General features: G+C 37.0%; 1 protein-coding gene and 1 long non-coding RNA gene across 3 annotated transcripts in view; one reads left to right on the forward strand and one right to left on the reverse strand.

The window, feature by feature from the left end:
- Positions 1-12,305, forward strand: part of ADAMTSL3 (ADAMTS like 3) — a 713,745-nt gene that overhangs the window by 682,516 nt on the left and 18,924 nt on the right. The window contains exons 26-28 of one of the 2 annotated variants that reach the window (XM_074233985.1): positions 5,132-5,318; positions 6,208-6,412; positions 7,316-7,428. In XM_074233985.1, the coding sequence (XP_074090086.1) occupies positions 5,132-5,318; positions 6,208-6,412; positions 7,316-7,428 (505 nt within the window). The remainder of the gene's footprint in view (positions 1-5,131; positions 5,319-6,207; positions 6,413-7,315; positions 7,429-12,305) is intronic. The other variant, XM_074233986.1, reaches the window with a different exon arrangement.
- On the reverse strand, positions 1,987-7,867 carry LOC141521428 (uncharacterized). The gene is made up of 4 exons (XR_012477937.1): positions 7,282-7,867; positions 6,174-6,464; positions 5,766-5,920; positions 1,987-4,914 (listed from the first exon to the last, which is right to left on the reverse strand). It is a non-coding gene; the product is annotated as an uncharacterized LOC141521428 (long non-coding RNA).

Raw genomic sequence — 12,305 nt, forward strand, 5'->3', positions numbered from 1 at the left:
TGTTTGAGGGAGACTGTGGACACAGCTGGTAGCTATCAATTATTTTTGGTTATTACAGCTAAATCTGGCTCCTTCTGTGATCACATAAAAATCTGTCAACATCATGTAGTACCTCATCTGTTACCAAGTGTAAGAAGAGTAGGGAAAAATCATTTGGAATGGTGACTAACTATAAGAACTGTAATTATTGAAAGTGATTACCATCTAATTTCTAAAGAAAACCCCCATTTTCACCTCATTTTGCCCAGTGTTCTCAAGGGCAAATTATTTAGACACTTTAAAGCCCAAAATCTATCTTTTAGATTGGAGTGGATGGACTGATCTGACAAAAGTAAGATTTGAATTGAATTATATTTCAGGATCCACCTGGAGTCACCTTAAATATCTGGTCATTCATCCTCTGTCTAAACTCTCATCTTAAGTAACTAGTGACATCAAAATGAATGCTACAAAATTAAATGTTCATCAGTCTTCTCTGATCTTAATAGATGCTCTTTATGTTCAGCTCTTTATCTGTTATTAAGCTAGGTGGCACAGTGGATGGAGCACCAGGTCTGGAGTTGGGAAAACCTGATTTCAAAGGCAGCCTCAGACACTTAGCCATGTGACTCTGAGCAAGTCACTTAACCCTTGTTGGCTTCAATTTCCTCATCTGTAAAATGAACTGGAGAGGGAAATGGCAAAGTATTTCATCTTTACCAGGAATATCTACAATGGAGTCACCAAGAGTAAAATACAATTGAAAAATGACTGAACAATAACATACTTCCAATAGACCTTTCATATAAGTTCACTAACATAAAAAAACATTCCCATAGTCTTTTATTTCTGCTTATTACTTTCAACAGGATTAAGCAAGTTTTTTAAACTTGTTCTTACAATTATTTTTGATCCACTAAAGTGAAGCTAATTTCAATGCAGTCTTAGAATTATTACCATTCTGTCATCACTCTTTCTAGTAAAGTTGCTGCCTGTTTAAAATGCCCCACAATCTTTCTCTATGTGTTAGCCATTTTTGAAAATCACAACTATCTAAAGCATCCTCTTCAAAAGGGTTAGGAGTCTGTCAGTGATTCAAGTACCCTTGGCAATGGTGTTGGTGTCAGCTAAACTATGACTCAGAGTATTCAATTGCAGAGTATTCAATAATGTATGATTTGTAACTGCCATATCCCTATCCATAATGTAAATAAGGATGTGTTTGCTTTTTAGATTTTGTAACCATAAGTGCCATCCTTTATGAATAGAAACAAATTCATATTGCTTGAAACAGACTGTATACAAATTTATAGTTATTTATACATTTATACAAATATATTTATACAAATATTTATACATAACTCTAGAAGTAAACTGAAACTCTTTTCTGCCTAATATTAATATCCTTGAGAAGTTTAGCATCTTCCCCTTGGCAGTGAGTTAGCTATTTATAGATTAAAGCATAAGATACACCACCTGTAACTTATGGTTTATTCTACTTGCCTGTATAATCTGTTGCTAGTTAGTATTTTCTGCTGAGATGTCTCTGATTTTCCAAAAATTATATTAATGTTCCTCTCAACTCCAGTGAAATCAAACCAACAAGCATTAAGTACTTATATGTTAAGCACAAAGATTCAAAGAAAGACAAAAAAAGACAAAAAAAGAAAGACAAAAACTTTCTTCAAAGTTTGTTTAAAAAGATCATGTTGGAGCTACTAAAATTTCACCTGATGACTCCTTTTCAAATTTATTCCATCTTCTAAAATGAGGTTTACTTTGAATTTTGTTCTTATTCAGGATTTATTAACTGGGGTCTATAAGTAGATTTCAGAGGATCTTTGAACTTAGATTTTAAAAAAAATTATTTTCAATAATCTCTAAAGTGAAATTTAGCATCTTTCAATTATTTAAAAGCATTCAGGGAAGGGACCACAAGCTTTACTAAACTGTCAATGGAAACTTTGCCACAAAATAGACTAAGAATCCCTACTCTAATTAGTTAGTGAACTCCCAGTATAAGGGTAATGAATTTTTAAATAATTATGCCTGCATTCTATCCTTTTCTGACTAAGTTACAGTCAATTCACTTTTTTTTTTGTTTTTTTGCAAGACAATGGGGTTAAGTGACTTGCCCCCAAGGTCACACAGCTAGGTAGTTATCAAGCATCTGAGGCCAGATTTAAACTCAGGTCCTCTTGACTCCAGGGTCAGTGCTCTATCCACTTCACCACCTAGCTACACTTCAATTCACTTTTTATGATATAAATGGTACTCTGAATGTTAACGTCTCCTAATTCTCTTCAATTAACCAATCAGTAATCACCTCTTAGGTGCCTACTATATTTTAGGTGCCAGATATATAATGACTGCAGTAAAATAGCCCATTCTCTCATGGAGCTTAAATTCTGTCAAATTCATTTTATTCTTGAGCATCAATAGCAAACAGACATGAATCCTCTGAGGATTTTACAAGGGTTTGGTCTCTTTCTTCTCTTAATCCTGAACCAAATATTCAAAAAAAAGTATTTACACTTTTCCTACCCTGTACTTGGTCAGAATACTGAAGTCACTGGGTTTCAAGGAATGCGTTGATTTGGTTTGAGGATCTTGTCAAATTCTTTATAAAATGTTGGGGTTTTGGGTAATCTCTTCTAGTTCCAATAGATAACAGGTTACAGTAACCTGACTAGAATTAAGAATGAGGAGCAGTTTGGTCTTAAATCTGTTATCCCACATAGCTAATCACTTCCCTAGACTCCTTAGGAACTAGAAAATTAAACCATTTCTGATGGTTATCAGATGTTGAACCTCTTGTGGAAAAAAACCCGGTAAAAGCTGTAAGCTTATCTTTTGTTCTGTAGCCCCTATGAGCCATCTGGGGTCTCTCCTCCCCCTAAGTAGTTCATCCAAGACTACATAGCCCTAGGGTGCCCAGGTGGTTAGTAGATCCCTAATTCAAGAACCAGAGGAAGAAGCAAACAGTCCTCTCTCCAGTCCTCCCAATCCCTCTGTTTGCTGGGAAGGGAAAAAATGTTCCAACATACTTCATTAGGAAGTGTAAGTTCTACAGATTGTCTGTTTCTTTCCTCTAAGTTCTACAGATTGTCTGTTTCTTTCCTCTCTTGGTATGGTGGATAGTTTTTCATCAAATGACTCATTTAAAGAGCAACTGTTACTCAATATAGAAATTTAAATGGACAAGAGATTGACCAATTCCACTTTTTAATTATTCCTGTAGATTCCAAAATAATCCCAATTCTGCTCCTGGTGTCTAGACTATTGCAGGAGCCTTCTGGTTAAATCCTTACCTCAACCTCTTCCCACTCTAGCACGTCTCCATTGGTTTTCTTAAAGTTCAGCCCTGATCTGTCATTACTCTTAGTAAATTCTAAAGATCAAATTCTCTTATTGGGTTTTAAGCTCTTCCCTTCTCACTTTTCCAGTCTTCTTCTCCTTCTGTGACTTCTCTCTATGTATTCTACAGTCCACTGACAATGGTCCTTGTGATATTCCTCCACACAGCAATCTCTTGATTCATTGCCTTTTCACTGGCTGTCCCCTGTGCCTTATATTTGCCCCCTTGCTCCTCTGACTTCCTTCAGGCCTTAGCTCAAATCCTATCTTCTGCAAGAAGTCTTTCATAGTCCCCTCCCTGCCTTCCATCTGAGATTGCATCTCCCTAACCCCAGTCATATCTTTTAAATATTAGGTGGTTTGATCCATTAAACTGTAAGCTTCTTGGGAACTGAGTTTTTCTTTCTTGTATTTAGCACAGTAGCTGGTACATTGGTCCATAGAAAATACTACAAATTTTTGTTGACTGGCTAACTGACTGACTCAACTTGGCTTTGGCCAGAACAGTAGTTCTGAGAAAGGATGTTGGGGGAAACAACAGTGACTCATGTGACCAGATTTAGGATGAAACTTTCTATTATTAACATGCCAGACTTCATTCATTCAGAGGTACATCTTTACAATAATTTTCAGATGAGCTATCTGAAAGGATGGTTTCTTTCCAGTTCTCAGTAGAGTGGAGAAAGAGGCATACTAGACTATATTGAGTCTTCCAGGAAAGGGAGCTAACTAAACATTGCCCAACTAGTCTTGAAGTAGCAGAAAGGACTTGAGAATTTAGATAGCAGACTCTAGCTTTTTTTTCAGCATTCTCTCCCCTCCTAGTGAACATTATTCCACCTCTCTCCAAAGAGACAAAAGAGCCCCTAGCAAGGGTGAACTCCCTCCATTATCTCCTATCTCTTTCTCCTCTTCTGGAATGAGGTGCAATCAGTAGCCTCTCTCCATCTCCTCTTTCCTCATTCTTTCCCACTATCTGAGCTTGGTTTGGATCTGAGAAACCTGCCTGTCTAGTGTCAAGCAAGGTAGGCCCAGCTGGCTTGAGGAGAAATGATCTCATTCCATCCTATTTGTAGAAATGATTATGCTCTTGTATCTTTAGACTTTAAGAATCATATTCTTGATTTATGAGTTATTTTTTTAGTGGATGCATGATGTATAGTGGATTTGTGTGGAGCTGGAAGTCCCCCAAAAGTTTGTATGTTTTTGAGGCCTTGTTAAAATTAGTTGCCCCCATATAAACCAGATTGCCTCTGTTGATTCAATGGACTTTAACCAATCTAGAGTCCTGTTTTCCAATGCTTAAAATCCTCAGAGCTGTTGGCTAAAAAGGTGGGATTTGTCTCCAAATCCTTCCCAGGACAGTCAGTGGCTTCAACAGAAGTTGCAACTCTTTGGCCTTCCCCCTTCCTATATTCTGACAAGATATCTGAGTAGGAGGTCCAGTGGTTAATAGCTACACCTTCTGGGATTTTTCTAGGACATCTGGTTGGCTCACCATAGTCCCTTTTTTCCCATTCTGTGATAATAGAACATGGATGCCTTCCAGTGGGCCTCATTTGGCTCCTGCACCTGACTCTGTAGATACATGAAAGCAGGGAAAAGAGAATAATATTTAAAATAACCATTGCATTGTTGAGGGGGAGGGAAGATATCTTTCTTTTGTACATCCTTAAGACCCTATTTTTTAAAGGAGACTGATAGGAAATTCAATCCCCCAAATGGTAAGCCCCGAAACTCTGTTTCTAAGTTGAGTTTATGGCAATATTCCTTGATTTTTTTCTTTTTTTTTCAGCAGACTATAATTGGGAGCCTGGTGAATGGACATACTGCTCTGCTACTTGTGGTAACCTGGGAAATCGCATTCAGAGGCCCCAGTGCATGACAACACAAAGACAAAAAGTCAATGAGACCTTTTGTGATCACCTCCAGAAGCCACAGAATCTGGTCCAGCCCTGCAACAGGCGTGACTGCCCTCCAAGGTGTGTCTCTATTAGTTTCTAGTTTTCACTCTTTCTTCAGGAAACCCTCCCATACACACACACACACACACACACACACACACACATACACACACACACACACAATACACAATAATAGGGTCCAATGTGACTCTTCCTAGAAGTTAAATTTAAGATTGAAACTCCAAGATGGTTTGGTCACTGACAAGATGCTTAGAATGTTATGCTGGACATCTGCTTAGCTCCCTTCAAATGGAAAAGATTTTCAGTATTTTTATCTATTAATGAATTAAAGTCACTTTTCTACCTTCACTTCTCACTATTGACCATCTGGTCTAGAGTAAGTTATTTCCACAAGTCTGATCTGCCAATGTTGAGTTGCTTTTTCACTATTTCCACCTACTGATCAGATCATCTCAGATCTCATCCATCCCCTATCTTCTAGATAGAATATCCCTCTCAACTTACCCTTCATTCAGTCTTTGCCTGGTTGCCTCCAGTGAAAGGTACTACTGCTCCATGAAGACTTTGCCACATCTGGAACTTGTGAACCAGAGCTGACTGTAACTATCTGTTTGGCCTTAGGAGAGCAGCTTTACTTCTTTGGATTTTTGTTTCATCATCTGTCAAAAGGGTTGGAGAAGATGTTGTTAGTAGACATAATTTATCTCTCTTACAAACTCCTTAATACAGGAACCAGGCTTTATTTTTCATTTTATCGTCTTAAATATACTGCATAATTAGTAAATATTCATTCAGCATGTCTTAAACTGAAATTAATTTCTTGACCCCTCAGGATCTTAGAGTTACTGAGGGTTTTTTTTCCCCCTCTGAAAAGGATCATGTTTCATTCTGTGACTCTAGCACATCCCTTACCTCTATATTAAAATGACTTTCTCATATTCCCTAGGTGGCTGATAAGTAACTGGTCAGAATGTTCTGTGTCTTGTGGTAATGGATTTCGCCATCGTCAGATAACTTGTGAACGGGTAAAAGCCAGTGGCATTGTGCAGACAATATCTCCAAATGCTTGTGCCCAAAAAGATCGACCTTTGGGCAGAAAACGTTGTTTGGGTCAAGCTTGTGATGAATGGGCAGTTCAACTAGATAGCCAGGTAATCCATCCAGTCTCTCATGACTTCATGTCTGATTGACTCTAGAAGAAAACTGAATTGGTCTGAATTAATTAATTTTTAATTTTCCAATCTGAAAATTCATATTCCTAGCCCAGTACTCTGCACATAAGGAGTATTTAATCAATGTCTGTTGAGTTTTTAAAATTTGAATTTATCTTTGGAAATCAGTATAACAAAATGAAAAATGAATAGAATCCTAGCTTTGGAGACTTCCAGGGTGCAAAATATACATACATACATACATACATATACAAAAAGTGTATTTTTGCTTGTGATATAAATAAATATATATGCACATATGATATATACAGTTTTATAAATAACATCATATATGTGCATGTATATATGTAGTGGTATAAATTAGTATAGAATAAATTGTATATGCTATAAATATATAAACATATTGCACATTCACAAAAATTTGTTTCTGTGTATATATGTGTTAGCACATATGTGTGACACATGCATATATATATATATATATACACACACACACACCACCCATACACATATATATTTATATCACACAAGTATTTATTTGCTTCTGTTTATATTTGCTCCTCTAAGGGGATGCAGCATTAAAGATTCTTCTGTATGAGAGAATCTTCAACCAACCATTCTCTTTCCTACTGCCAGTTCAAAGTTGTACAATTCAGAGGCACCCATTACTTGTTTATACATTTGTGTGTTGAATATTTATGATTACCTACCTTTTTCCAAGCAGAAGGGAGAACTGGGATAAATACATTGTGTCTACAATGTTAATCAAATATGAAATCCAGTGGAGCTTATGTGATGTAATTTGAATAATTTATGGCACATATAAACTCAGCACAAATTGCTTTTACCATTTTAAGGACCTTGTTTATTCTTCCATTTCAGTGTTTGTCTGGACAGTGTTTGGGCCATGCCCAGGAGATGCAGCGTCTGCCTGTGCTCTGTCAACATCACAATGGCTCAGCAGTATCTGACCTGGACTGTAATGAAAGAAAGAGGTATGAGCCATGGGCCCAGAAGGCTCCAATCTCTCCTCCGTAGTGGACTTCATAATTGTTACAGGAGCACTGGTTTAGAACTGGAAAGGTCATCATACATTTCACAGAGGAGGAGACTGAAGTTCAGAGAGGTCACATGGGTATCAATTGGCAATGGTAGTTAATAGCTATTGGGTTTTGGAAGTTTAAATTTCTCTTCAGAAACCAGTGGGACAAAATGAAAAGTGAATAGTGCTGGGCTTGGATCTTCTAGGGCTTATATAGATGAACATGATACATATATACACACACATACACACACACAAACATATATATATATATATAGTTTGTATGACATAGGATCTATACATATATACATGTATATGTGTGTACGTATATAGTATATACAGATACACAGGTGTATAAATTAATATACTATATACATATATATAGAGAGAGAAAGAAGTAGAACTGAGATTCAAACCCATGCCCTCTGATTCCCAAAGCAACAGTCTGTTTCTATTACCATGGCAAAAATTTAAGTGATTTAAAGTTGCTTTATCTTTTTATAATACAAAGTTTGACTCCCAAAGCAACAGTCAGTTTCTATTACCATGGCAGAAATTTAAGTGATTTAAAGTTGCTTTATCTTTTTATAATACAAAGTTCATACTGAAAATCACTTTTTAGAATACTATTCTTCTTTCCTTTCACAGCAGTTTCTTTAGGCATTACTGGAGATATAGAGACCACCCTGTGAGAGTACAATACGCTTTGATGGATCCATTTCAAAGTGAATGTGATTCAGTCCAACAGATATTTATTAAGAACTTCAGTTGTATCCTGGTTAAATATGAATTTTTAAAATCTCTCTTGTGAACACTGCCTGCCCCATTATGGGGGAGGCTCCCCAAGATATGCATTCCTCCACTCACTGAGGATGCAATTTGCAATTTGATGCAAATTCTAAGGAATAGCCTTGTCTCTTTTAAAGAGCTCAGGTTAAGAAAGTAGAACATTATTCCATACCAACTGAACATGCACAAAAAAAGTCAATTACAGAGTTTATGCTTGTAAACACAGACAACAAATGACTTTTCCCCCCCTCTTCTATCTATGTGTGAAAGGCAGCAAGCAAAGCTAAGAGAGAAAAAGCAGTATTAGGAAATATAACCTGTTGGCAACTCTGAAACTGAAGCAACAGTCTAAATAAAAGCCAAAATTTAACGGAAAAGCTTCCTAAATGTTCCTCTCAGTTAACCAGGCTTTCATTCCCTAAGGCACTCCCCAAAGCACTAAAATCACTTCTCTGGGGCTCAGTTTCCTTTTCTGTGAAATGAAAGAGTTGTAATACATGACTTCTGAGGGCTTCTACCTCTCAAATTCTAAGTTCCTATGTTATATCTGTCACAGGCCCACTCATACTTACACTAATTTCATTTAGCTCTGGATCTACTTGCTCCCTCCCCCTCCTGGGGCACTTTTTTCCCCCATCTAGAGACTATAGCTCCCTTAGAAATGTGACATTCAAAAATATAGACTTTATTTAGACTTTTTTTAGCCTCACTCTCAAAGAGATATTATTATGTAGGAGGCAGAGTCATAACTTTTAATTTTGCAATTTAGGGGCAAGCAGTAAAAAAATATTCCCTCAAGACAATTTTTAAAGAAAAATATAGTTGGGAAGGTGAGTGAAGATTGGGACAACACCTTTTCCACAATTGAGTGGAGGGATTTTTGTGACCAGGGAGAGAAGGTAATATTTGACAGCAGTGTGATCCTGGACCAAGGAGGATTTCCTATGGAAGGACTTTATTTTCCTATTTTAACTTTTTTAAATAAGTTTTTATTTTTATTTTACTTTTTTAGTTTTTGCAAGGCAATGGAGTTAAGTGACTTGTCTGTGGTCACATAGCTAGATAATTATTATCTAAGGTCAAATTTGCACTCAGATCCTCCTGACTCCAGGGCCAGTGTTCTATCCACTGTGCTACCTAGCTGTACCCCCCCCCATTTTAACTTAATATTATTTTGAACTAGGTAGTAGGCTGAGTTTTTTCTGCACAGCTAAAGGATGGTAAGTAATGTTTAGAAGGTGTTTCCTCTGCATTTCAGCACCCTTGGGACAAATCCTTAGTCACCTTCACCCTCAGTTTCATCACCTGCACCATCCCCCTCAGTCTGTATACTGAACTTTAGTACTCATCATGTTCCGTCTTGTCCAGGTTCACTCTGCTACTGTAGAGCCACTCACTCATACAGTTGCAGCATGCTTTGTCATTCTGCCATATATAAAGCTACTTTCCTAATCTCATGATGACTCATAGTCGTACCATTTTCTTTTTCTCTATCTTGTTCACACCAGGGATATTTGCATTAATGTCATACCTATAGGGAATTGTATCAACTACCATGCCTCCTCTCAATCACCATCATTAAGGGAACATCTTGATCCTTCTGAATGTACCTAGGGATTTGCCTATAAACTGAGAGCTGTCATGTCCCCATGTATCCTCTCAGGTACACAGCTCTTCCTTCTTCCTTTGCCCAGCTTCTCCAGGGTCTAATACCATAGTGTTAATTTGTTTCAAAAGCAAACAAAGTTCTTAGAAAAATCAATAAGCTCTTGAGAATTGACCTGGAAAACCAAACCTATAAAGTGACAGTAAGCATCATAGTTGGAGGGCTAGATTCCATGTTTATGAACATGTGGTCTGGACAATAGAAGAGTAGAGTTAAAAAAAAAGTGAAAGAAAATACTTAAGGAATCAAAAGCATCTCATAGTTTGGATTCATTGTCCTGGTGATTAGCAAGAAGCAGAGAAGATAACTAGATCATATTTGATGATTTGTAGCACTTGTCAATATCTGAAGTATAAAATGCTCACACTGAAAATTTAACAGTGGGCTTTCCTAAGCTTTCACCTTTCCTATCTAAGTCTATGATAGTATCTCCTGCTGATGTTGTCCTTCATTCTTTTTTGTTAAGATTTTATTTATTTTGAGTTTTACAATTTTTCCCCTAATCTTACTCCCCCCCCACACAGAAGGCAATTTGCCAGTCTTTACCTTGTTTCCATGGTATACATTGATACAAATTGAATGTAATGAGAGAGAAATCATATCCTTAAGGAAGAAACATAAAGAAAAAGAGATAGCAAGATCAGACAATAAGATATTAGGTTTTGTTTTTCTAAATTAAAGGTAATAATTGGGGCAGCTAGGTGGTGCAGTGGATAGAGCACTGGCCCTGGAGTCAGGAGTACCTGAGTTCAAATCCATCCTCAGACACTTAATAATTACCTAGCTGTGTGACCTTGGGCAAGTCACTTAACCACATTGCCTTGCAAGGAAAAAAAAAAGAAAAACTCACACAGCTTACAAAAAAAAGGTAATAGTCCTTGGTCTTTGTTCAAACTCCATAGTTCTGTCTCTGAATGCAGATAGTATTCTCCATTGCAGACAGCCCCAAATTGTCCCTGAGTGCTGCACTGATAGAATGAGCAAGTCCATCAAGGTTGATCATCACTCCCATGTTGCTGTTAGGGTGTACAGTGTTTTTCTGGTTCTGCTCATCTCGCTCAGCATCAGTTCATGCAAATCTCTCCAGGCTTCCCTGAATTCCTGTCCCTCCTGGTTTCTAATAGAACAATGGTGTTCCATGACATACATATACCACAGTTTGCTAAGCCATTCCCCAATTGAAGGGATGTCCTTCATTCTTGAAGAAGACATGATATGCATCTAATTTGGATTAAAATGAGGGTGTTGTGCAAAGATATCATTCTTATTATTATTATCTTCTAGACCATGTGAACCAAGTGAACTGATATAAATGGAATGGGACAACTGGCATACAATGGGGCCCTAGGCCTTTTAGATGCAGGTCTCCCATATAACCTGGACTCCTCAGCCTTAGAAATTTTGACTTCACAACATTCAATCAAAGTTCCACATCTAATAGATGTACATCTTTGGATCATCATCAAAGTAGATACATCCCTCATACTAGGCAACAAGTCATTATCATTAAGTACATCCACTGTATGGAACTACAATTCCACTCAAACTATATTCTGCTGCTAGCATTAACAGGTAGGGGCTTGACTTTTACTGAAAACAGTTATGAACTTGTCCTAGTAAGCCAGAACACCAGGACTTTAAGGCAGTATGTTTTCAAAGTAGCAGCTTCAATGGGGATAGGTTAAGTTGAATTAAGTGAACACTATTGTTCCCTAGTAGATTATAAACTTTTTGTTGTTTAACTTATCTGACTTTTTTGTGACCTCATTTGGAGTTTTCTTGGCAAGAATATAAGAGTGGATTGCCATTTCCTTCTCCAGCTCATTTTACAGATGAGGAAATTTAGTAAAACAGGACTGCTTAGAGTCATACAGCTAAGTGTGAGAGGCTGAATTTGAGCTCCAGAAGATGAGTTTTCCTTACTCTAGATCCATAGCTCTATCCACTGCACCATCTAGTACCCTGATTGTAAACTAGAGGAATAGGTATAATGGGAGAGAGACCATTTTAATGGCAATTAAATTCCTAATTCCCCAGATGATTGCCCTGAAGGAAATTGTAATTGCATACAATTAAGAGCTAGTCATAGTAGCACGTGTTTTGCTAATACAAAATTGTTCTTAATGAGAATGTAAATATGTATAACTTTTAAAATTATAAATGCCTGCACTTTTTAATGCAGCAATTTCTATGTAAGCAGATCCAATGCACAGTCACCATCTAGTGGCAACACAAAATAACTGCTGCAATTGATTCTTCAGCTCTGAAATAATCCAGGACTTAACTGACATCAGTATAGAGAATCATTATTCTTTTTTTGTTGTTTTTAAATATAGTACTTTTTAAATTAAAATAGAGGAGCAAAATTATGTAGC

This window comes from Macrotis lagotis, chromosome 4 (genome assembly GCF_037893015.1).
Source record: "Macrotis lagotis isolate mMagLag1 chromosome 4, bilby.v1.9.chrom.fasta, whole genome shotgun sequence".
NCBI lineage: Eukaryota > Metazoa > Chordata > Mammalia > Peramelemorphia > Peramelidae > Macrotis > Macrotis lagotis.